At 40.2% G+C, this 25,947-nt stretch overlaps 1 protein-coding gene across 2 annotated transcripts in view; it reads left to right on the top strand.

Annotated features, from left to right (window-relative positions):
• The window catches only part of ACAN (aggrecan), a 203,732-nt gene that overhangs the window by 91,275 nt on the left and 86,510 nt on the right, over positions 1 to 25,947 (top strand). For both annotated transcript variants that reach the window (XM_086958124.1, XM_086958125.1), the window contains exons 2-6: positions 7,690 to 7,766; positions 9,982 to 10,365; positions 11,961 to 12,135; positions 14,580 to 14,707; positions 18,139 to 18,432. In XM_086958124.1, coding sequence (XP_086814250.1) covers positions 7,697 to 7,766; positions 9,982 to 10,365; positions 11,961 to 12,135; positions 14,580 to 14,707; positions 18,139 to 18,432 — 1,051 coding nt within the window. In that variant the 5' untranslated portion in view covers positions 7,690 to 7,696. The remainder of the gene's footprint in view (positions 1 to 7,689; positions 7,767 to 9,981; positions 10,366 to 11,960; positions 12,136 to 14,579; positions 14,708 to 18,138; positions 18,433 to 25,947) is intronic.

Raw genomic sequence — 25,947 nt, forward strand, 5'->3', positions numbered from 1 at the left:
TGCTCAATAATGTTTTTACTGGATATAGTGCATTACAAAACTTCAGTTATAACAAGTTGTATGATAACCATGGCAGCTCAGTATTCTCCCACATTGGCTTTATGCTACCACAGTAAAAACACCAGTAGTTGCTTGTTGTAACTCACAGTCAAACTGAGAAAACTATATTTGAAGAGAAGAGACTATAGACTCAATTCAAATATGAAATTAATTTAGAGCATTTTTCCAATTTTGAAAAAATGGGGAATACATGGCACTTCGTGCAATAATATAAAAAGGCAACAGGTGTCTTTAATTGGCTGAAGAAATATGGCATTTTTTTATATGATGAAAGAACGATGTGAAAAACAGGATGACCTTAGCCGCGGCCATTATTTCTGCGGAGTGGGCGGGGCCGCGTCGGCCGTTGGACGTTCGCAGCACCAGCGAGGTAGTGCTCGCGATGGCCAATGGCCGACGGCAGCAGGGAAGGGGTTAATGAAGGGCTCTTTCATAGGCCTCGCCAGAGAATAATGTTGACAATAGATGATGGCGTGCCTAGCAAGTTTAGTTAGCCTTCAGTTTTCTCATTGTTGACATTCTGTGTGAGGCTGATTCTTTTATGCTGTGAGGTAGACTTGGCTAAATCTGTTTATTTCAAACAATATATTATTAGGTACAGTGTACCTTGCTTTTTATTAGACTACACTGCTCTTCTATATGAATTACAGAATATGTTGAAAGTGTGACGTTGGGTCAGGTACAAACATAAGTAAGTGTTTGCTGGCTGTGAGTGCACTTATGGACCATATTACAGTAGGAGTGTCCTAGTCTGCAGCACAGATGACTCATCTCCAGGACGGCAGGGTGGCACCGCTCCCTCAGATTACAGATCTCATCTGACAATTTCCCAATTTGTGCTGCAGGTTCAACCTTTTCTTCAATGGAAGATACTCAGGGTGTCGTGCTTTGAATCAGAGATATATTCCCAGTTTTCATCACTCCCACACAACAACCTGATCACTGTAATTTCCTCACAATACATACTGTACCTTAATCCTCCATCCTTCAGAATTCTTCTCATCTCTCACCCTCCCATAAAACAAGGTTATAGATATGCCCTCCTTTTTGACATACAAAACAATTCCTCTCTATGTTGTCCTGATTTTTATTCTTTCCAGTTCTAAATTCAAAACAGCTCAACACTTAAGCTTCTCCACCTCCTCAAAACCTTTCCCATTTCTGTAAAGTACATTACAATATCCTCAGCTTCATTATGACAGAGTACGACTGGCATTATGCATCAGAAAAAAATGAGTGCTGAGAAAGTCGATGTCAATATGAATAATGATGCATTCATGTATAAAAACAAATTTGCCCATTATGAATTCCACATCAACACCTAATCAGAAATATGTAGTCAGGCAGGCACTGAGAACAAGGCTTGAGGTCACTGATTGACAGGTCACAGGTGGGGTGGCACACGCAAACAGGAAATCCCATCTGAATTCCACAGATAGGTACAGCGACACCACAATGGTTCAGGAAGATTGGCCCCAATAAAGCACACATGGCCAATGGGATATGCATGTTCCCAAAACACCATATTGTGAGATGTCACGTGAAGTTAGCAACACATAGCCAATCAGCCCACATCACACACAGGACACACAGGGACCACATGCTCCTCATGCCAAACATCTAAACACGTTACCCACTGGCCTCATTGTGTCTACACAAGGTTTAGGCCCACCTGAATTCTTCATCGAATACACTAATTGATGGCTCCAAAGACAGCGGTTCACATTCCTTACCAAAAAAGGATCACCGGAACTATTTTACAGCATTCAATGAATTGTAAAAAAAAACATGTCAAGTCAATTATGAGTTGAGAAAGTCCTCAGACCCTATGTCTGTAACTGTTTTTCTAGTCGCACTGTTTAATTAAACAAACTGTTGCTGTTTTGCCAAATGCCTCTGGCTCTTTGTTTTTTTAAAGTTGTTGTATGTTCAAGTAACAAGAGAACATTTCTTCAAATTGTCCCTAGTGATCTTCTCACATCTTCCCTTTATAATGCCATTGCTGCATCTACTTTATAGTTTTATAACAGTAAAGTACTGGAATTTCAACTCACCAGCCTTACCTAGATAGTGTACGCGACGTGCACAGAGGACAAATTGTGACTTTCTATTGCACTCACTCATTCATGTTAGGTTGACAACACAGGTGTGTACAAAGCTGAATGGCAATTCTTTTGAAGATGCATAGAATGGGGTTTGGCTTCATCCAAAGGCGTTATCGCCTTCTGATGACCTGCTACTGACTGTTTGTGTATTATTTCACCTTCAGTGTTGGGTTAGTATTGCAATCCACAAGCAACTATTTTCCATCTAAAAAATGCACTGAAGCTGTGAACATTCAATTCTTTATCTTATTTTTACTACAATAGGGTTTTTAAGTGTTTGTACCAGTACTTGAGTAGAACCTGATATTTAGAGGGCCACCTGTTTTTTCTTGTGTTTTCACACAAGTCTGCTTTTCTTTAGATCATTATCATTGCCACCATTCCCATAGCCACAATGACCAAAACAACCACACTTACCACGGCCACAGGTCTTCATGCAGGGCCAGCTCCTTCTCTATGGCGGAGGAGCATCCCCCACTACTGAAATGTAGCAGGCAGAAGAAAAATAAAATGACAATAAAACTATTTTATTGTCTTTCTATTTTTCACTTCCTGTTACATAGTCTCGGGCGGGACGGTCCAATATGCCGTCTCAGCATCAGGGGGAGGAGGAGTGGTAGGCACTGAAAGTGTGTATGTTAGTTTGACTGGCCATTTTAGGATGGCCAAACAGACAAGCACACTTGGATATCTCCAGGCTGTTCCCTGGAGATATCAGCTGTGCTCAGGGGAACAGGCTTCCAGCCCCTACTGGAACGTGAAACCAGCCCGCTCGGCCCAATCCCAGTGCTTCTTTCATGCTGGGAGTAATATCATGAGCGAAGCACTGGGATCGCATGGGTAGTCTGTGGGACTGTGCTCATGGGGATTGCAGTGCCGGGAGCATAGGAGCTTCGAGGTGCAGCACTGGAGGAGAAGATTGCGGCGGCCGGCAGTGAAAGGGAAGTCTATTTTTTAAATTATTTGTTTCCTCACGCTGCCCCCCTACGTCAAATTGGCAGTAGCCACCAGTGTCTTCATGATGTTAGATAACTTGGCTGTGACATTCCAGTAGTGGGGGAGGTACCCATGTTTATCAGACCTGCTCAGGCTCACTCAAATTGCAGTAGGTGCCTCTAAAACCCAGCCACGAACTACACAGCTTCCTGAAGATGCAGTGGTACCTTGCCATCATCTTCTACTTGCCACTGCTAACATGGAAGATCGACCAGTGCCTCTTTCTTTTTCTGGCTGCATATGACATGATCAAGTCACATATTTCCCCTAAGATATCCTTTACTTCTATGTTATGTGTTGAAACTTCTAAATCTAAGTTGGTTAGGGTTATGAAATTCCTCTGACATCACTTCCTGTTCTAATCATATCTTAGGAAGCAGGATCCAGAAGAAGATGCATTGCAATGCGTTCAAAGTTTATTTTTCAGCAGGTTCCTTTCCCCGTGCTGTTATTTTTGCTCTTCATTTTTGCTCCATTTCTTCTGCAGCTAGTCTCCTATTGGAATCCTGGATTCGAGATCCCTTCACTGCCTTTATTCCATGTCAAGTATTTGAGCGACTTTAATGCTTTGCTCTTCCTTTGCCACTATCTTCACCTTCTATTAAGACAGGCAAGAGTGCTTAGAAAGTTTTTTATTCCGTCTAGCAGCTTTTTCCTCCATTTGAGACGATTCTAGCAGACACCGGTCACCTTAACGTACCTGACTGTTCTGGCCCTGTGGCTACTGGAAAGGGTTGCCTCTCCTTCAGGCATTTTAACAGAGAGGAGCGAGTACATCTTCCAGGCCTTGGCATCTTGCCACACCCACCATTACCGCTATTGCAATAATCATTACTACCACTATTACCAACGCAGCTACCACTATCAATATTCTCATCATCATTAACACTACAACCACAGAACCACCCTTACCATTGCCATTGTTACCACACCATGATTATCACCAGCACCATCTATACTACCTCCGCCGATTACTATTTTGATTACCACCATTACTGCAACCAAATTAAATCGGTCTGGCTTTAGTGAGCTAACACTTGAAAATACATAGGTTGAAAAAGCTGTTTACATGTTTTAGGTCATGGAATCCAAGCCTATTGGCTTTGCCGGTGCTTGTTTTACTTTATCAAGTTGCAGTTGCTGTGCTAAGATGTTGTGAAGCGGTCTTTTGTCTTTTTACAACTGTTTTGAAAAAATGAATACGAATAAACCCTCCTTGTTTTTGCTGATTGAAAGGATCGCATCAGTATCTGCTGCAGGTAAGCAGCGACGCAGGTGGAGGGGTTGACTTGCCATACATCTATTACAAAGTGTACCTGTAACACTATTCATTGAGAGACTTGATGTCATGAAAATCGCAGAAATAAAAATATATATTTAATCAAATCACCGAACCCTCTATCGCAAGTCAATTAGCTGGCTTTGTTACGGATAGTAAATACATAATGATGGTAAGCTTTCAAACTGAGCATTATTTATTGCAAAGTAAGCAGTGAATCCAACAGTGTGAGGCTAACAACCACATCTAAAACAAAATAATCCCTTTTGAATGTGATCAACTATAAACTGTTTATGACAGTTTCTCTGTATTTATTAATATGTATTTGTCTTTTTAAAATAGTTTTTGTCATTTGCCCTGGGAAACATTGACTTAGATTAAGGGAATGAGATATATATGTTAAGGAAATCACTGTGAATATTGTGACTATTTATGTGGATTTAATAATTTTGCATTTTTAAGAATGTTAAGATATTTTGGTCCTTAACCAATAGCGTTTGTTAAATAACATAATTGAAATTGAAGCACATTATTGTTCATTGTTTATTGTTTTTCAATTGTTTGTTGTCCAAGCATTGTTGTTTTAGATCACAGCTACCTGTAGTATTAGTCATCTCCTTGTTCCAATAGTGGGAGTTTTGTTTGTGCACAGGTAAAGTACCTATTCCATATGATCCGAACTCTAAGAACGTTATAATATCTACTCGTATATCCATCACAGCTATAGTTGATCACGTTGAAAAGGGCTTATTTTGTTTTGTGTTTTACAGACCCGTCCCTTTTCTAAGCATCAGGGCTCCTCCCTCATTTTTTGTAACAACCACGTCTAACCACTGCTCACCGGAGCAACACGGTTTCAGATAGAGAACTATGGCGTTTTTAACAAATGCAATGCAACCATGCAACTATTATGGTACATCCTGGTGTACAACTTAACTCTGCAGATTGGTGTCAAAAGCTTATGTGGATTTCCACACCGTGGGACCTGTGTCTAGTGCTTTGGAGGACAGGGACGCTAATATTTGTCCACTTGCCCATGTGCTGCTACTGGACAACTCTGTCAAACACTAATTTGTGTGCTCTTACATCAGCATTGTTTTATTGCATGAATGGAACTAAGCCACTTCTATCCCCTCTAGTGAGTAATGTTCGACTACAAAACTAGCATGGAGGATGCTAGAGCATGTCACCTAAGGGAACTTTAAGAAGACCCCTTACATGGTGCGCTATTGATCTCTCCTCACAGTCCTTAACGCCCTGTGATATGGAGAGGAATACATGATGACTTGGCTCACATCCCCTATGGTCTTACAGATCTCAGACACCTCCCCTACATGCCTTGTCAGGCTGGGTGTGTCCTCCAGCTAACTGGCAGAGAATGCCAACTGGCATACCTCAAGCAATTTTCATGAGCATTACTACGATTATTCACCAACTATGCATAGATTACTGAATGGTTTCAAGGCACTATAAATAGTCTCGAGGCATTAGCAGAACTCATAGAATCGGTGGTAAAACAGGCAATGTAAATCCATTTTTCTAAGCCTGATGATGCAGTTAGAGTACCTTGTATAATCCCACCCTGGAGGCAACTACAGCTGATGTGATGTTGCCCGTTGCCTTGTTATAGTGTAGTGCCATGCCATCTCTTTTCCTTAGAGTAAGGACAAAAGACAAAATAAGGCTAAATTATAAGGATTAAGGAAAGTAAGAGACTACCGGTAGCACAGAGGGTGGATAGATTGGCGAAACAAAAAGTAGCACATGACTACTGAAGACATGGGAAGAAGGAGAAAATGAAAGAAAGGTACGAGCGAATAAACCTGATTTCAGATAATCTCATGACTTCAAACTGTTAAAGCGGGAAACAGGGATAAAAAGACAAGTTTACCAGCATCAGGGCTAACCCCTGCTGCTCACTCTCAATGGAATGGATCTTTGCCATTGTTTTAGAGAAGAAGAGGATTTATGCAATACATCAAATAATATTCACAACAACTATTCAAATTCTTAGTCAATAACGAGAGTTGGTAAAAGTTTAACGGATTTTATTAATCAAATCTTTTATTAAATCATTTCTATTGCAAATCACAAGTTGAATTCAGATTAATCGCAATGGTCACTATATGACAGAAATAATGGTAAATTAAATCAATCAATACATGCATTAATGTGCATTATATAAAGGAAAGAATCCCTACTCTAAGAATCGGGGGGGGGGGGGGGGGATTGGAGTTAACAAGAACCCAAAAAAAGTTCCAGTCTGACAAAGAATGAGAAAACCATAAAGCCTTAGCATTCAAAAATCAAAGATCAAAAATAATCAAAGCAAATAACGTACAGTAAAGAGATGTTCAAAAATACTCAGTGGAGCCTCAAAGCAACGCACCATTAAGTCTGGATCTGGGTAAAATGGAAAAGTGTGTGGGATGACGTAGTCTAGGAACAGGCACTATTTTACACATTCGATTTCATGAAGTTTTTGCAGCATTTTGCTCTTCTCGTCTGTCAGCCAATCATCATCAAATGCTCATCTCGGAACAGGTTCAGTCTTCAGCTTCCTAAACAAAATACAATAGTCCTCAGACGGCAATGTTACGTGTGCAACGAAATGATATCAACTATTCTGTTCATGTGAAGGCTGCCTCAATTAAGCTTACTTTCTCATATCTGTACAAAGTTTTGTACTTTCTAATAACAATTTTCTTACCAGTAAACTCTGTAAAAGTTGAAACGTGTATTAATGAAAAGAAGTGGGTCAGAAAGTCAAATCCACTTTTTAAAGTGCATTTCAGTGAATTAACTATTCAATACCGTCAAAAATGAGTTATGCGTAACAGTGGGTCTTTGTATAAGTAGAAACATTCTTATTAATTATTCTGAAAACAGGTTCATGGAGTGGTCAATAGTCAAACGATTTATGTGCATTCATCGTTTTCTTCTATTCAAGCATCATTGCTTTAGTCATTTTGAGGACTGGTACGATTAAGAAGAATAGTTTACAGTTGTATACAGTCTGAGCACATCATTTTTATCGAAGTTTGCGCATTAATTCTGCACATTTAATTAAAACAGGCATTCTTTTCCTGCAAGTTTTAAAATCCCTTTGACAAAACCACCAATCTTATCTTAGTTGCCAGGTATGGAAAATAATCTTGTCAATGTTACCAAGTCACCATGATCTAGTGGTCATTACAAGCAGTGCTCAAAGTGACAATGGGACTGATTGTTTTATGTTTTCATTTTCAGGTAAACTATGACCACTTTACTACTAGTGTTTGTGTGTCTGCGAGTCATCACTGCCACAATATCCGTGGAAGTTTCAGGTACGTAACCTCAGGTCTACTTAGTACCTGCAGTTCAATTCAGAATGTAATTCACTTTATTGTGCCAATAGCTCGTGAAACACGTGTGTTTAAATAATGCACACACAAGAACCGAACCCGTTCACTTACTCGAGAGGCTAGTCTCATTGTCTAGTAGTGATACGTCACAGAAAGGGGTCTTTCCAAGACAAGCACAATAATGTAATTTGGTAAATGTTTACTTGTGTACCCAACTCATGGATGTTGACTCACCAAAATCCCAGGGCTAGCGAAAGTGGCAATAAGTATCCTTTGTCCGCCATGACAACAAAAGATTGACCCGATTTCCACCCTTTGCCCCTCGAACGCCTACTGGCTGCTGCTGAGAGGCTCCAGGAATAGACATGAGCAGAGTGCATTGAAGCTAAACATGGCTTTAAAAGCTATGTTTACTTTCTGTTTCTGCAGCTGCTGTCAGGACCCTTAAGACCAGGGGTAGCATGGGCAGTATCAGGGTTACCAAAGGGCGTGCCACAGGCAGCAGTTGATATTAATGGAGAACCATAATTAACTTCCATGGTCCTACCCAGATGAGATAAACCATCTTCAAAGACGCACCTCGCTGCTAATCACAATAAAATTGCATGCAAAGAATTTGGCCGCCATTATATGCTCCATTACTCACTCACAATCGTGCCAATGGCTTTTGTTATCTTTCACCCAAGTCTCTTTAATGTTTTCATGTTGAATCGAAACTATCTGTAACTTTGGAGCAAATTCACAAGAGACATCTCTGGACAGGGTTATCCAAGTATACATAGTTTCAGAACAAAAAATCAGGTGAAATGGGAGGAGCTTACAACTAGAAATAACCTCTCAAATCAGGACTACTTTAAATATCTACAAATACATAGCTTTTTTAACTCTCTGTCATTTGTGGAAGTATCAGGTATTACCAGATTTTCATTGATTGATGACCTGTTTATCAAAAAAAGGATTGGACATTATTATAGAGCTCTTCTGACATTATGCCCGGACGATTTAGAAATCCATGCATCAGGGTGGGCAGAGAAGTTAGGGGTAGCAACTATTTGTCTAGAAGAATCAATTGCACTTGCTAACACTGTGTTGATCACTGGCAGAGCCCGCACACAGCACTACATGGCTCTTTATGACTTATATTATACACCGCAAAAAATTTCAAAATGGGGTGCGACGGTGGGTATAACATGTAATAGGTGTGGGTTACATGCTGCTGATTCATTGCATATGTTTTTTGTATGTCCGCTGCTAGTCCCCTTTATAGAGGCAATACAGACCTTTTTGCCCAAAGTGTTAGGCTATTCTCTTAGGTTAACGGGGGAACATGTTCTAATGGGAGTAACCTCTGAAGTCCTACTCGAGGGGCACAAAGGGCTCATATTCATATCTATGGCTATAATGAGAGCATGCATTACTCAAGAATGGATTAGCTCCTCCCCCCCTCCATTCGAAGCATGGAGAGCTCGCCTATTAGCGGCATATAATATAGAGACAGCTTTATATAGCACAAAAGGTAAAAAGAAAAGAATGCTGGGAATGAAGATCTGGGACCCAATTTGGCAATGGATTCAGGGGGAGCTGATTTGATTTGATAATAATAATTTGTTATTATATTCAGTTCCTGATAAATTCGACTGTGATATACTCTGTGCTTACTGATGGTAGTCTGGGCATTATTCTGGCTTTATAAATGTTTGATTTGACTGGTTAATATTACTGAATTAATCCTGTATTGCTTGCAAAAAATAAATGTAAAAAAATGATAATAAAAAGATTTTAAAAAAAAAGAAATGGGAGTAGCAGATATGAAATATAACTAAGTAAAAACAATTTTGTGATAAATTCCTTTACAAACAATGCAACAATACCTGTATTTTTATTGTAGCTATATTTATTCACTTGTTCATCCAGCCCCACACTCTCATTAGTGTTAAGCTGGAAATAAGCGACTGACCTTGTACCAGTAACGTACACAGAGAAAGGTCAGGCGGGTATGTGCTATGTAGGATTTGTAATGGGGAGGGTGGAGTTCACCATGAGGCTAGGCCATGTGGAAGGTGGGAAGTTCTCGAGATATCTATTCTTGCCTGTTTATCGCTGAGGCAAGTGTTAGCATAATGATAAAGTTATTTCAAACAGTTTTGTAGTCATCTGTGTGCTTTGTTTCTTTCCATTTCTGCACTGAAATCGACAGACCATGTTAATGGACTGAGTGTGAGCATACCTGAACAGTCTCCGTTGAACACAACCTTGGGAGACTCCCTGACTATTCCTTGCTATTTCATGGACTCCTTGGAAGATGTGACTGTTGCACCCTCAACTCCCCCAGTCACCCCAAGAATCAAATGGAGCAAACACCACGATGGGAAGGAGACTGTCCTCTTGGTGGCCATCGACGGGCAGGTTCGCATCAACAGCGACTACAAAGGTTTGATCTCCATGCCCAACTATCCTCTAATCCCCACGGACGCCACCTTGGAAATTACACGCCTGCGGTCCAGTGATTCCGGAATCTACCGCTGCGAGGTGATACGTGGCATTGAAGACACCCAGGACTCCATAGAGGTCATTGTGAAAGGTAAACATTTGTAGACTTCATTTTGCTTGCTAGCTACCATTCAACCACGTAGACATGTTGCTTTTTCAATACTAAATTAGGTCTTTCGGTCCGTATGACACTTTAGTGGTTACTCTTTGCATACATTACTTATGTGAGAATTGGAGAAGAAAACCTGGTTGAACTAACTGTTCATAGGGGGTGGGACCTTGGAATCTGAGAAGATAGATAAAGAGACAAATAAATAAGGGGAAGAAGAGGTGCAGCAATTAGAGGGAAGGGAACCTTGTGGATTGGAAGTAGAAGGAAGTGGAAGGCGGAAGGCAGTGGAAGAAAAACTCTGAGGGATGACAAGGAGAAGACAAGGAAGACAAGGAAAAGGAGCTCCGACATTTGGTATTTCAGGGCAAAGAAGTTCTGGAGAATGGCATATAAAGGAAAGGACATCTTAGGGATTACTTGAAAGGGTGGAAGGAAGGGGAACTCTGCAAGATGCCATGCAAGAGAACAGGGATTCGATCTATTCATGCAGAGAAAAGGAACTCTAAGGGGTGTCATGTAGTGCGAAGGGAACTAGACGAAATGTATTACGAAGCACTAGACTAAGCACCAAATCAGCTGGTGGTAAATTGTGGACCCGTCCTCTTGTGGCCAGGTGTGACACTAGGGAGGGAACACCAGGGGATCAGAAGGGGCTCCAGGATACTGAAAGCTCCCTTTTGTGCCAGATTTTCAGTCAGTCAGTATGGGTGCACTCTCGTGTAGACACACAGAAACATCTGCTTTTCCTATATATCTGTGGTCTCTCTCTTATCCCTAACACGTATCCACAACGGTCAGTGGGAGCTCCTTTATATAATGAGTGAGAACTGCTGCTGTCGCAGTGTGCTTGTGGTCCAGTATGGAACTATTCACCACAGGGAGGTGGGTATACGCCTGCGTGTCTGTTCCTGCACATAAAAAGAACTATAGTCCACAGTATAACACTCCAGGCACTTTAAGTATGCACTGTGCTATGAGAATTAAGAAGCGGTGGCCTACGTTTAAATTAACCTGCATAAAGTCAGGTACAAGAGGCATATATAGAGCTTTGTAAGAGACAACATAATTTTTATAGCTGCTTGTAAGTATTAGAACTGCAATAAGCAGCCATTTTATTGAAAATATTGGTACATAAACTGATCACGTAAACCACAATATAAAATTGGGTCTCATCTTTTGTAATTAAAGCTATACAGCTATACTGATTTTAGCTAAAAGAAGCACTTGTATTGAATTATCCTGTTGCTAAAACACTGGCTCTGGCTGAGTGATTTCCTAAAAAGAGGAAAGGTTTGTTTTCTGTGCAATTGACTTCGTATTGTGGGTAAGACTAATGGACACTGCAGTGTAGCATTTTATCACAGGAGTGTTGGATGAAAGATTGTTCCTTCCTTATCAAGGGCATGTTGAGTGACATCTTGCCAAAACGGAGAAATTGAAAATAATCAATTTCCCAAAGCATTGTTCTCACCATGTGATGGATTTTTACACTCAGTAAGCCCCAGACTCAGACAAAATAAGAGATCAGACTCATTTGAAGACATTTCACCATTTTGTGATGTTGTGCTTTTCAGGGATCGTTTTCCACTACAGGGCAATCTCCACCCGGTACACCTTGGACTTCACGAAGGCACAGAAAGCATGCATTCAGAACAGTGCTGCTATCGCCACCCCGGAGCAACTGCAAGCCGCCTATGATGATGGTTACAGTCAGTGTGATGCCGGATGGTTGTCTGACCAGACCGTCAGGTGGTGTAAAATAAATGTGCATTATGAATTAATCTGTGAATTGATCATTGGCTCAACTACAGCATGAATAATTGGTTGAATCAATGAAGAAATGAATGGGTGAATCAATGAACAAGTGAGTAGGGGAATGGACGAACGACTAACAACCCCAGCTAAAATTAAAGATACCCCTTAAAGAAACTTACACCCTGCCCTATTAAGATTACAATATAGGCAGCCTACGTTTTTTATTTCCCAAATGGCTGGTGGACAAGAGAACCAACGTGACAATGATCCACAGACAAACTATGTTGTCAGTTTTTATTTCACCAGCAGTATAGCTATCATTGGTGCAGCATGTGAAGTGGCACCGGACCCTAGGTATGTAAGGGCCCACTTCAGTCCAGTTACCCCTGTCTTTTATTTCCCAAGTGGGGATAGTTCATTTCCTTTCTTGCTTTAAGTCTCAGGGCACCCTAGCTATACCTTTCTATTTATGTAGGGCCTAGTGAAGTCAACAAAGCAGTGTTAGTAATCAAAAGTGCATTTGACCGTGATTCACTCGGCCCTGCAAGATTTGTATCATTTAGCGAAGGTCCTACAATCTAGAAATAAGAAGTGGTCAATCATCAGGCCCACTCAATTGAAAACACTTTGCACTGGCATTTTAGAGGATGAGATGAGACTGTTTGGGGTCTTCCTCCAATGCCTTTCTGTGATCCTTCCACAATACCTTAAACCCTCACTCATTATAAGCGATTTTATGAGTGATGGCCTTTAAAAGCTCGAAAAATAAAGTGACAACACAGACACTTTGTACATCAATAGGCAGACGAATGAGAAACTTATTGTTGTGTACTACTCACTTCTTGAAATGGATGGACACATATCATTAATTCCACCTTAAGAAAAGTCCCACTGACCACAAACAGTCGTTGAATGGTAATTTGTTTGTGAATCAAGCCATTGCATTGTTTCCAATCTGAGAGCAACAAACAAAGAAGCAAACCCACACGCGTTAGCCCATATGCATTGAAGTGTGGGGAGACCAAACCGGTCCTCCACATAGTACTTGACAATAGTGTGGAACCAGGGTTCAAAGGGATGCCCACATGGTTTTTCAGGTTTAATGTCCAACTAGCTGACATCAAAATACAATGAAGCATATGGCCCCAATTAATATTCAGATCTACTCTTTTGGTACAGCTGGTTCAAAGGGGAGCACCTTGTATACCTCCAGTTGCACAAGAAATGTGTGTGCCCCTCATAGGACTAACACCTAACAAGAAGAGGAAACACAGAATCCAAATGTTTTGATAGACCAATGTGATAATCACAGTTGTATGCAATTAAGTTGTTCACTGTATTAGCAGGTCTATTGCAATTAGGAGCTCCTACCTGGAGACGTTTGTTATTTGGTCACCATTAACAAGGGTTTATTGTCTGTCATTGTGGATATACCGCGAATGTACTGCCTACCGTCATACTACTGCTTTTCCATCACAGGTGTGTGTTCTAAAAGTATCAGTAACCTTTTTAAGACCAGTTGATATGCTTTATAATTTGTCTATGAGTTGTCGCTTTTCCCTCCTTTTTTGTTAAGTATGCAAATGAAATTTGAAATAAGTACATTCTCTTGGGAAAATAACTATTGTTGCTGGTGATTACCTTTAATGCAGCACAGCAATGCCTCCATTCTAAATCGAACATAGAGTATTAGAATAGCATTGATCTAATACCAAAGGGTGACCTTTTCACCAGTGAGGAGATAAATAAAAAGTTGACCTCATATTTGAATTGTATTGATTTATCCTGTTAGAGCCGTGTTCTTAGTTGTTGTTGTCTAGTGTTTTGATACACACTGTCTACCACCATTTCCACAAGCAATGTATGTGCCCTTCACAGGATGACACCTCAAGCAACAGATGAGGATGAATACCTTCCTCCATTTAACGTGTCCATGTGTGTGCTTCCAATATCTGTTTTAACATATTAAACACATATTAATAGCCCATAGTCCTTTCAAAAAGTTTCCTGGTAAGTGCCAAATTTTTGGGTAAATTTCTAATCAAGTCCACACATCAATGTATGGTGCAGAACACTCTATCTATGGAAGCAAAGTATTGACCTTACACTAACCACATTTCTATCTCGAACCTCTCTGTCCCTCTCTCACCCTTGTTGAGGTCTTGGATCTATTCTGTTGCATTTTTAAGGATCATAGAACTCTGTACATGAAAAATACACATTGGATAACATTATTGCATTGCTAGCTATGGATCATGTGCAAGGATTGATAAATGGAATGACTGGCCGGGATAAAAAATGTAGTGCTTGAAAGACCTTAAACTGAGATATTGATATAATAGAGGCCTTGGCAGTTATTGAGCATTCCACCCTAAGACGTATTTTTAGACAGGTCTGTAGAAAACTCCTCTTCAACTACTGTTGTAAATGTCTTACAGGTATCCCATGCATCATCCCAGAGAAGGCTGCTATGGTGACAAAGATGAATTTCCTGGTGTCAGAACATATGGAATTCGAGAAACCGACGAAACCTATGATGTTTATTGTTATGTAAAACAAATGCAAGGTGATTTCTTTATATAAAAAACTTCTTTTGGGATACCACCCTTGGGAAAGAAAACAATATATCTCGGACAAGCTCAGTTCCTTTTCTATACTACAGGAGAACCTTATATAAAATTGCATACAATGCACACAAAAACGCGATAAGAATCTATGTTTGGTTGCATCACTTATAATTATATGCCCAAGGCAAATGGGCAAAGTTTGACATACTTCGGTGCCACATCATTTAATTTGCCTAACTTTTCTATTTGGAAAAGGAGTAAAATAAAAGTAAACAAAAAAGAAAGCAATACAGAAGTGCATAAAAAGAAGGTAAGAGTCCGAGCGTGACTGTAAAATCATTAAAAACATTCAAAGAACTTGAACAACAGGGCTCAAGAAAAATATTCCTGCACTACTATAAAAGAAAACATGCTCCATACATGGCTGATTGAGGGACTGTTTTTTTTTAAACATTCGTATTTGCCCCACCACCGAAGTCCAAAAGGTTCTACCACCAATTTTACAATTTATCCCAGATAAGAACACTTAGATTTTCTTAATGCAAATTTCTCAGTCTTTCAAGAGAAGGGACAATATAAAAATCACTGCAGCTTGACTGACATTACCATCACCATCTATAATGTACATGCTGTACAAAGCACCCATAAGACGCTACTTTGCGAATATCAGGTTATTTACTCATGTGATATCTCAGTCATGGAAATAAAAACTTTTTTTCACTGTGAGGTAATTTGGGTTCCAGTGGGAAATGATGAAAGGGCAGCTACTGGTCCATCACCTCACCTAGGTCAATAAAGACTCGAAGAGGGTGATGGAATGGTAGATGATGGAAATCGATATCACAGATGCTTCACCCCCAATCTTTGGTCTCCACAGACCAAAAGTAGGTGAGGAAATGGCAAAAGAATGATGAGTGCTATCTTGGTTCCACCAGCCACCATCTCTCTTGCTTTCAGTGAGTGAGTGCAAATCTACAAAACATAATAGATCTCTTATGTGCTCTGCAGCACCTCTCACAGAGCCACTACCTGCATATTGGCTGCTCTCTATTTTCTTTGAGGGAACAGAGTGCACGGCCTTCTGGAAAGGAATAAGAAGGGAAGGATGGAAAGAGTTGCAGGGAGTGGTAAGGCAGGTGGAGGTCTTGAAGTGGCAGGGCATCACTTTATCAGTGTTTCAGAAGGGAAGGGAAGAAGTGGGAAAATAAAGGTGTCAAGACATCAACCATCATTCATACTTTCCAATGGCAGAGGTGCCTGTCATAGTAAGCAGAGCTAACAAAGACATATACCGTATGTTGCCCCCTTGACTCCTCTTTACCTGCACAGCTTGTCTACGAAATCATTTTATAGGGTGTATTCAAGGTGGAGCTATGCTTACATTATATTTAAAGAAAGACCAGCTATCAATGAAGGAGGATTGTATCACCTCTTGGTTCTAAGTAACATCATTGACAACCCAAGAGTCGCCCGCTCCATCTATGATGCCTCTTTGACCCCTTCAGTCGGAAACAACCATATTATTGGTAGCTAATGATTTATAGTTCTCTATACACTTTCCACATAACATTTAACGCTCTGCTTAACATTGATGCCAACCACTTTTAGCCATGGCTCTGAAGTGACAAATTCTGGCAATCCTTCCTAAAGAACAAGGAAGATGAACCTTGTGTGCTGTATACGTTTTAATCAGCAGAATAAATAGGAAAATTAAGAGGCGGGACACAGCTTGTGACTCGCATGAGTATGCCCAAATATGGTCTTCAAACACACTCTGCCAGCAGGTCTAACAATGCATTTCATGCACGAGGATCAATAAGGATCCAAGCATGCTTGGAGTGCTTGTGTTTTCATTCAGAAGGAAATTGGTCTCGATGTTTCTGATGGACTGTTCACTTTGGAGAGCTATAAAGGCTAATTTCTACATGGGTGGTCACTATCTTTAAATAAACAGAAAAGCTAAAAAGCACCAGGATTAAATACTACTCAGAATAATGCCTCCTGGTAAGGGTGATCCAAGTATTACCCTTGAACAGTTTAAAAACATTCCTGTCGTAGCCAATCCTTATGTGACATTTGTTATGTTTCTAAACTGTTAAAGGAACTCTAGATTCTAAAATGCCTGTAATTTCCATTCCAACTATAAAAATGCCAAAAAAACTAGTTTCTAATATCGTGTGTTATGTGTTGAATTGCTAACATTGTTATACCTAAACTTTAAGGAAAAATGTATCATAAACATAAGCTTCTTTGCTTACAAAGTACACCAAGAATAACAGGCGTTAAAGGTAGACAGGTCCTACCAGGCACACCCAGTTGATCCCTTTCCCTATCTGTCCTTGACGAGTCTACCAGAATGTATTTAGTGCTTGTACATCTCTCCCATGCTCCGTAGCGCCGTCTTCCAGAGGTTCCCAGACTTTTTCCACAAAACTTAGGGCCCGATTCACAGAACTAACTCAAGACAAAATCCTAAACTTACTACTTTTGGTATTCACAGAAGTTAGGATTTTGTCTTAAGTTTGTCTTAAGACAAACTTAAGACAGACTTAAGTTAGGATTTTGTCTTAAGTCTGTCTTAAGTCTGTCTTAAGTTTGTCTTAAAACAAACTTAAGACAACATCCTAACTTCTGTGAATACCAAAAGCAGTACGTTTAGGATTTTGTCTTAAATTAGTTCTGTGAATCGGCCCCAATATGTTTTATATGACTTCTGAGACTCTCAGTAGAATTATTTATTGAGACATCAAATCTTCCAAGCACCTTTCCCAGGTAAATGCTTCCTTCATCTGCTCCTTCTATTGTGTTAAATTAAATATTGTTTTTAAATGCTATGTAACAGTCATATTGGTTCATTCTAAGTGGCAGGCGTTTTATAAATGTCGAATTTGCCATTACATATATTTAGGGACGGCTAAGTCTTCCACTGACATTATTGGTAGCAAATGTTTAGTTAATGAAACAAGGATGTTAAACTGTTGGTGCAGGAGAGCAAGGCCAGAATATTTAGAAGCAAACTGAAGAGACAGAAAATATTCAAGCAAACAGTGCATTGGGAACCCAGCGCACAGATTTTAACTTGCAAGAACAGCCACAACAAGTATGAAATGTTAATGAGGGCATTAATGGCAGACTTTTTCATTATTGTAACGCATTTTATGTAAAAAGAAAGTTTGGAACAGTGTCATTTCACAAATAATTAATGTAATTAACACATTGTAAACATTTTCTTTCATGAAGCCCTTATGTCAATTGTGGTTAAAATCACTTATAGTTTATCTCAATTATTTTGTTTTATTGTTCTTACCTTAAGGATCACTGCCATAAGACGCTACAAGTAACAGCAAAAAACTGCTGATCAAAACATATCAAACAGAAAGAAGACACGTCTATTTTTCTAAAGCATGTTATTTGTATTATTGATTTGTAGGGGAAGTGTTTTATGCCACATCTCCCAACAAGTTCACCTTCAAAGAGGCAGAAGAACAATGCCAGAAGCTGGGAGCTCAAATGGCCACAACCGGGCAGCTGTATATGGCCTGGAAGGGTGGTATGGATGTGTGCAGTGCTGGCTGGCTGGCGGATCGCAGTGTAAGATATCCAATTGTCAAACCACGCCCCACCTGTGGTGGAAACTTAGTTGGTGTGAGAACCGTTTACCTTCACCCTAACCAGACTGGCTATCCCGACCCTGAATCCCGCTATGACGCAATCTGTTACAAAGGTGGGTACCGTTCTGTTTACAGAGTCTTATAATTCTATTTCCCTGTCTCCCAACAGTTATCCGTCCTAAAATAGAGCTTTTGATAACGGTAGTGATTACTAACTTGATTTTACAATGCTCTATTTAAAAAAAACTACTGAAATTCATCAGTTATTTTTGAATAACTGTTTCACACTATGCACAGTATTGTTGTCAATGATGTCAGTTTGGTTGACTTCGATAATGTTATCAATAATGTTGTGGAACATGTCATGAGTGTCTTAATATGTGAGGTCATAAGCAGTGCATGGTTAGGGCATGAGGTATAGTTACTTGAAATAATTATAACTGTTGAATTTCAGCATTATTTTTTAGTTTAAAACGTTAAGGTTATACTGACATTTTCACCTGGCTATAATATCACTTTTCAGAGGTTTTTTTTTTTTTAAAGCATGTGATACTATTACCATACCTAACTATAAAGTCATGTTAACCTTTGTTTTAGTCAGCGAATCTCTAGGGTTTTTTAAACTATAAAATTATCTTTTATTAGCATACGTAGGGCCAACCCCTCACTGCACACTGCCATTTGCGGCCAGGGCATGTGTCCAACCCCTCGCATGCAGCCAAACCTCTGCTGCGCAGGGCCAAAGGCCTTCACTTACTTTTGGCAACTCACCGCAGACACTCAGGCCCTGCCCCCCTTAAATAAAAAAAAAGATCTTACAAGACTTTTGTGAGAGGCAGCAAAGCCCCAGTACTCTTGTGGGACTCTCGCAGGAGTCCTGGTGGCTGCTCTGGCTCCCACGGGATCACAGAATCCAAAAAACATAGATTTCATTTTAAATTTGGTCCCATAGGGGAAGGTATATCGGACTTCCTCACAAGCTCCAGGGGGTCAGGGTGCCCCTACCCTGCCCCCTCATACCTTATTTGTTTCTGATTTTGAGGACACAGGGAACAAATCTATGTGTCCTGAAATGGGGATGGCAGCATTTCTGTTCATGTTGCGGCCAGTCTATCAGAGCAGAAGCTCCAACAGGAGGAAGAAGGAGCCTTTTGCTTCCATGGGAATCATGCAGCTGATGTGGGGAAATGCAGAGTAGGAGTAGAGTGGAATGTCCTGCAGTGTAATAGCAAAGAATGTAATAGGGTAGAAAGGAGTTGAGTGACACTGAATGGAGTGTTGTACAGTGTAATAGCGTACAGTGGATTTTATTAGAGTGGAGTGGCATATAGCGGAGTGGAGCTGCGGATAGTGGAAGGGCATACAGCATAGAAGTATACAGTGGAGTGACTTAAACTTGAGTGCCATAAAATGAAGTGGCGTAGAGTGTAATAGCATACAATGTAATGGTGTACAGTGGAGTAGCATGGAGATGATTGGGTAGAGTGGGGTGGCGTACATTCATATAGTGTAGAGTGGAGTGGCATAGAGTGGAGTGGTGTTGAGTGGAATATAGTAGATAAAACTAGCTTAGAATGGAGTGAGGTACAGTGCAGTAGCATAAAGTAAAATAGCATAGTGTGGAGAGGCATAGGGTGTGCGACATAGTGGAGTAGTGCACACTGGAGAGAGGTAGTGTGGAGTGGCACAGAGTGGAGTGACATAGAGTGGAATAGCATAGCATGGATTGGCGTACAGTGGAGTAGCGTGCAGTGGAGTGGTGAAGAGTGGACTGGGGTAGAATGGAATGATTTACAAAGTTGCGCTATACAGTGAAATAACACATAGCACACAGGAGCGTTTTACAGTGGAGTGGCATAGAGTGGAGTGACACAGAGTGGAATAGCGTATAGTGGATTGGCATATAGTGAACTACTGTGCAGTGTAGCAGTGTAGAGTGGAGTGAGGTAGAGTGTAATGGCATACAGTGGAGTAGCACAGAGTGTAGTGGCTTACAGTGTAGTGGTATGAAGTGGAGTGTTTTAGAGTGAAATATCATAGAGTGGAGTTTTGTAGAGTGGAGTGGCATGCAGTGAAATAGCATAGAGTGGAGTGGTATCTCGTGGCGTGAGATAAAGTGGAGTAGCGTATAGAGTAGAGTGGAATACCATTGAGTGTTACTGGCATACAGTGTAGTGATGTAGAGTAGAGTGGCATATAGTGGAATAGCGCAGAGTAGAGTGGAATGTGGTACATTGGAAAAACACAGAGTGTAATAGGATATAGGGGAGTGGAGTGATGTACAGTGTAACTGCGTACAGGGGATTTTCTTGGAGTGGAGTAGCATTTAGAGGAGAGGAGTTGCATACAGTGAGGAGGATTACAGCGTAGGAGCATACAGTGGAGTGGCATACACTGGAGTGTTGTAAAATGAAGTGGTATACAACGTACAAGTGTACAATGTAGTGGTGTACAGTGAGTGGCATAGAGAGGAGTGGGATTGAGCGGGGTGCCGTATATTCTTATAATGCACAATGGAGTGGCATAGAGTGGAGTGGCATAGTGTGGTAATTGAAATAAACATAGCGTGAAAGTGTGTGAATGAATTTAGATGTAATGTGGCATGGACATGCATTATTAGGTGTAAATAGTCATCTTTGGTAGTATGTGTGAATAGTGTAAGTAGTGGTAAAGTTATCAGTTTTAAAATAGTTCTATATTGAGCCTTGGAATACCATGGTAAGTTTGTGTTATACCGTGGTACATGTGAATGATAAGGCAGTAGGTGATTGGCTAATGGCTGTATTTATAAACGTAAAAGACAGCCATGTCATTTTCAGCACAGTTTGACTGCATTCTGCTTTTCTTTGCGTTCTGGGTTAGAGTCTTAGATATAGGTAAGTAGTAGGTTTTATTGTTGTTTCCTACCTATTACCACTTTACTGAAGTGGTAATAAGTAGAGAAAAGTATTTATAATTTTTATATACTTTTACAGTTTAGGAAGAATTGCACATTTTAAATAAACTATTAATTAGCGCAGTCATTTATTGATTTTACTGTGGTAATCTGTGGACTTTTCTATGTAGATTTAAATATGTTTAGAAAAACACTATAGTACACTATCTTTGAAAAAGATAGTGTAGTACAGTATATTTAAAAAATATATATATGTTTAATGGTTTTAACTTATTCTAAGTACTGTGGTACTCCTGAGGAAGTACTACACTATTTTGTAAGTATATATAAACTTACATTTAATTTTCCTTACCTATTACCACCTTAAACAGTGGTAATAGGTAGGGAAAAGTATCAAACCTTATCCTTACCTATATCTGAGGGTGTAATGCAGAACACAGACAAAGTGTCGCTAAAAACCACATGGCTTCATGAAATTCCATGAAACTATTGCAACAACAGATATCAGTAAGCTAAAATGTCTGACAAATTAAAAAATACTTACCGTTCTTACCTGTGGTACCCAAAAGGATCATTTGTCACCATAATGTCTACTCATGCAAATTTCATGTAAATCTGTTAGTTTTCGCCCAAAGCAAGATAGAAATATCGAAGGAAAATGTAGTCAACACTGTGTAGTTATAATTAAGACCTAGTTACCATAGGAAGATAGTTTTTTGGTTCATTAATAACATTGCTACCATTTGACGAAGCTTCACAATACTTTCTAAAAGAAAAGTTAATTCACCACAGCTCCTTTCCCGGAAGTCCGTCGAGCCGAGGCCAAGTAAAACGGGGGATTCCAAAACACCATTTTCCCGTGTCGTTTTCAATAGGAAAATTGAACTGTAACACTGCAAAAATGGCTGACTGGGATTGCACCAAATTTGGCAGAAAGCTAAATACTCGTCCAGAAAATATGCATTTAGTGATTTGGTGTATGTTTTTTGAAATTAAGGTTCAAAAAGTGGATGGTTGGGAATGCTGGAGACTCACAAACTTCTTGTGATAACTTTACTTCAAATATTTTAGAGATCTGATTGGCCGAGGATGAATTTTTCCCCATCAGCTGCCTGGTTCCACTATATGCCACTCTACTCCACCACTTTATGCCAGTAACACTCAACGCTATTCCAATCTACACTGTACACTACTCCACTGTATGCCACACCACTAGACACTATTCCACTCTATGCTCTTCCACTGTATGCCACTCCACTCAGTGGTATTCCACTCTACACGCTCTAATGTATGCCACTACACTGCAAGCCACTCCACTCTGTCCTACTCATCTGTATGCCATTGCACTATACCTCAATCCACTCTACACTGCTGCACTGCACATTACTCCACTGTATGCCAATGCACTCTACACTATTCCACTCTATGTCATTCCACTCTATGCCACTCAACTCTAACCCTCTCCAGTGTGCCCCTCCCCATAACTCCAATGCTTAGAGACCCTCACAGGTAAGTAGCGCGCTTTAAAAATTCCATGATTGATTGATACTTAAAGTAATCTAAAAGTAACTAACAAGTATTTTAAAAGCAATTATTGTATAATGCAAAATGCTTTCTGATTCATCACCAACCTGTAATTACTGCAAAATTCATTCATACCTGCAGTTCATTGTGAAATCCTGCATTCCAAGTATATTTTATCTACCTGTACCAAGTCCTGCTTGGTTCTAAAAATACAATACAAGTATACCTTTTGTATACTTACCTAATTGGTCTGGATTCAGTATCTGAGTGTGTGCTTCGGTCTTGATTGATTGAGTACAATAAATGCTTAGCAAACCCTCTGGACAAGCATAACTGCTCGCCCACATAACCACTAAGAGAGTTGTTGGTTCTTACCTAATTTAGCCTCTGATATACCTCTGGGGACTACCTGGACTCTGTGCACACTTTACCTTACTTTGGTATAATATATACAGACCCACCTTCCTACAATAACCATTAACTCGACTCTACATTGCGCCTGTTCACCTTAGGGCACTCCACATCATTGTACTTTAGAACATGCCACTACACTATATAACAGTATTCTGTACGCTACGCCATTCTACTCTACAACACTTCACTCTACAACACTCCACTCTAAGCCACTCCACTGTAAACCATTCCATTGTATGCCTCTCCAGTATAACACATTCCACTCTACTTCATAACACTATACTCTACAACAGTACAATGTATGACACTCTCCAGCACTCTCCTGTAACACACGGCACTTAATGACACTAACCTCGATGACAGTAGTCTCTACAATTTGAAACTAATTTTGAATAAAAATAAAAAATGAATGAATTTCAATGGAAAAACTGAAGGGTAAACCTTTATAATAAGTATGAAAACTTAATTTTATTTATTTGCATACAGAGCAAACTTAAAATACACAAACATTGCACATTCTTCAGTTATACTTATACCTTAAACTTATAATTTACAAACCAATTTTAAATTAATATAACTTTATTTATACTTTATCTACAAACCAAACGTAAACTACACAAAAATGTAAATTTCTAAACGTATACTTATACCATTAATTTATAAATAATGGGACACCCTCATATTTGTATAACTTGTGCATCTCAATACACAATGTATTCATCTCTGTAGCCACACCACATTAACTATAACTCACCACTCTACTGTGCACTATGTTCTCACTAAATATTTGATTTGCAATGTTATAACTGTTCTTGTAAATACTATTATTTTAAATGGTATAAGGGATATGATATAAAAGGTTATAAGTAGTGCATGGAGAAGGCGTGAGTGGAATACATCTTATCCATGCATTGCTTATATAGTCTTTTCTCTGGACTTATGCTGCTGACTTTTTGACTCTGTGCACTGGGGCACTGCTAACCAGGCCCCAGTGCATGTGCCCTGACTCCTAAAACATGTGGAATTTGGTTATACTCCTAATTGGCCGATTTAACTAAACTATAAGTCCCTAGCATACAGTACCAAGTGTACCCAGGGCCACTAACTTAAATGTCACTAGTGGACTGCAGCACATATTGTGACACCACTAAATTGACAATACAAAACATGGCTGCAGGCCTTCCACCTGTAATTCGTCAAAATAGCACCCTTTCAATATACCTAACCCCTTGTTTTAAATATTAATGTCACCCTAAGTATGCCTCAAGTGCCCGTAAGGCATGGTGCGTGATATTTGAAAGAAGGACAAGTAGCCGTTTCATGATATACATGTCCTTACGGGGAAAATGCCCTATTTTCAATGTAGCAGGGTTAGCTGTTCCATAAAGATGCATTGGTATACTCTATTAAAGTTAATAAAGTTGTCTCACATTAGGAACCAGATAAAAAGTTAATTCTTAGACTTTTTAAAATATTTATTACAACCCCAATTCATGATAAATTCAGGTTTGTAATAAATATGTTGCAAAGTATACTTTTAAAAAGTCCCCTTTACCCTGCCTAAAGCCTTAAAAGCCTTTTGCCTGAGCTTGCAACTGACATCCAGGAGCTGAATTTCTCCATCATTAGTTGTGAATTGGCCCCGAGAGCTGAGACAAAAGTCCTTGGGTAGTGTTAGGAGGAAGTGGTTTAACCCCTTGGCAGGATGATCATTTGGACTGTGCAGAGGAACGTAATTGCCTTCAAAAGAGCCTGTCCTGTCACAGTCAGATGTAGCTTACACCTGGACCTGCCCCTCTGTTGTCCTACTAGCAAGCTGAGCAACAATCCCAGTGAGAGATAAGCTGCTCCTAGAACCAGTTTTGAGTGACTGCAGGGGAGGGTTTGCTCACTTCCATGCCACACCTCTAGGGTGGACACAGGAGCTATGCACAGGGAACAAAAGTTGATTCCATCTTGGTGTTATAAAGATAAGAGCATTGTGGGACTGCTTGCAGTAGGGCACAAAGGAGTGCTCCATTCATGGGTATGGTTACCACTGGCAACTTCTTCCCTATTGTGAAGGAGGAGCAACCCAAAGGCCCTGAATACTGCTGGACTGGTGGGACCTGCACATACAGGTGTGACCAGCCAGGAGAGCCCTAAGTGCTGGACCTGCTCCCACTTGTACACAGGACAAATAGGTGTACTAGAAGGATCAGTTGTCTGAACTTGTGTTAAACTTCAGGGACACAAAAGCTGCAAGAAGCCCACTTTCTTCAAGAGTCCAGCTGACCATTTCCAACTAGATCTGCCATGGACCCTGCTGGTGACTTTTGTTGGAGTGAGTCAGATCCCCAACTAATGTTCCTGAGGTCCTGGAACCATTGGCTGGTTTTAGAGTGTACTCATCTAACAAAACTGCAAACACTGAGACTTAGGATTTTTTTGCCAACTGTTTCTCTGGAGTACCTCCTGGAGACTGAGACAGCCTTGAGCTGAAGCCATTGCATTTTTTGTCGGATCCAATTAGCTGGTCTGTCCAGCAGAAGGATATCTGACTTCCTAAAAAGTGTATCATTCTGCACATCGAGGGCTTCACTGAGAGCAACACCAATCCAAAGCCTTTCTGGGCACAGATGCCAGACATTCTTACCTACATGGATTAGCGTACCAGAACCCCACTCCCCCACATCCCACCATTGTCGAACCCTGACACAGATCCAGGTGACCCCATCAACGGCTTGTTGATGACAACCTCTAGAAATGTTTTAAATTTGAAGGTAAATCTTTGACCGGGACCAACCTGGTCCTT

Source organism: Lissotriton vulgaris, chromosome 2_1 (genome assembly GCF_964263255.1).
Source record: "Lissotriton vulgaris chromosome 2_1, aLisVul1.2, whole genome shotgun sequence".
Classification (NCBI taxonomy): Eukaryota; Metazoa; Chordata; class Amphibia; order Caudata; family Salamandridae; genus Lissotriton; species Lissotriton vulgaris.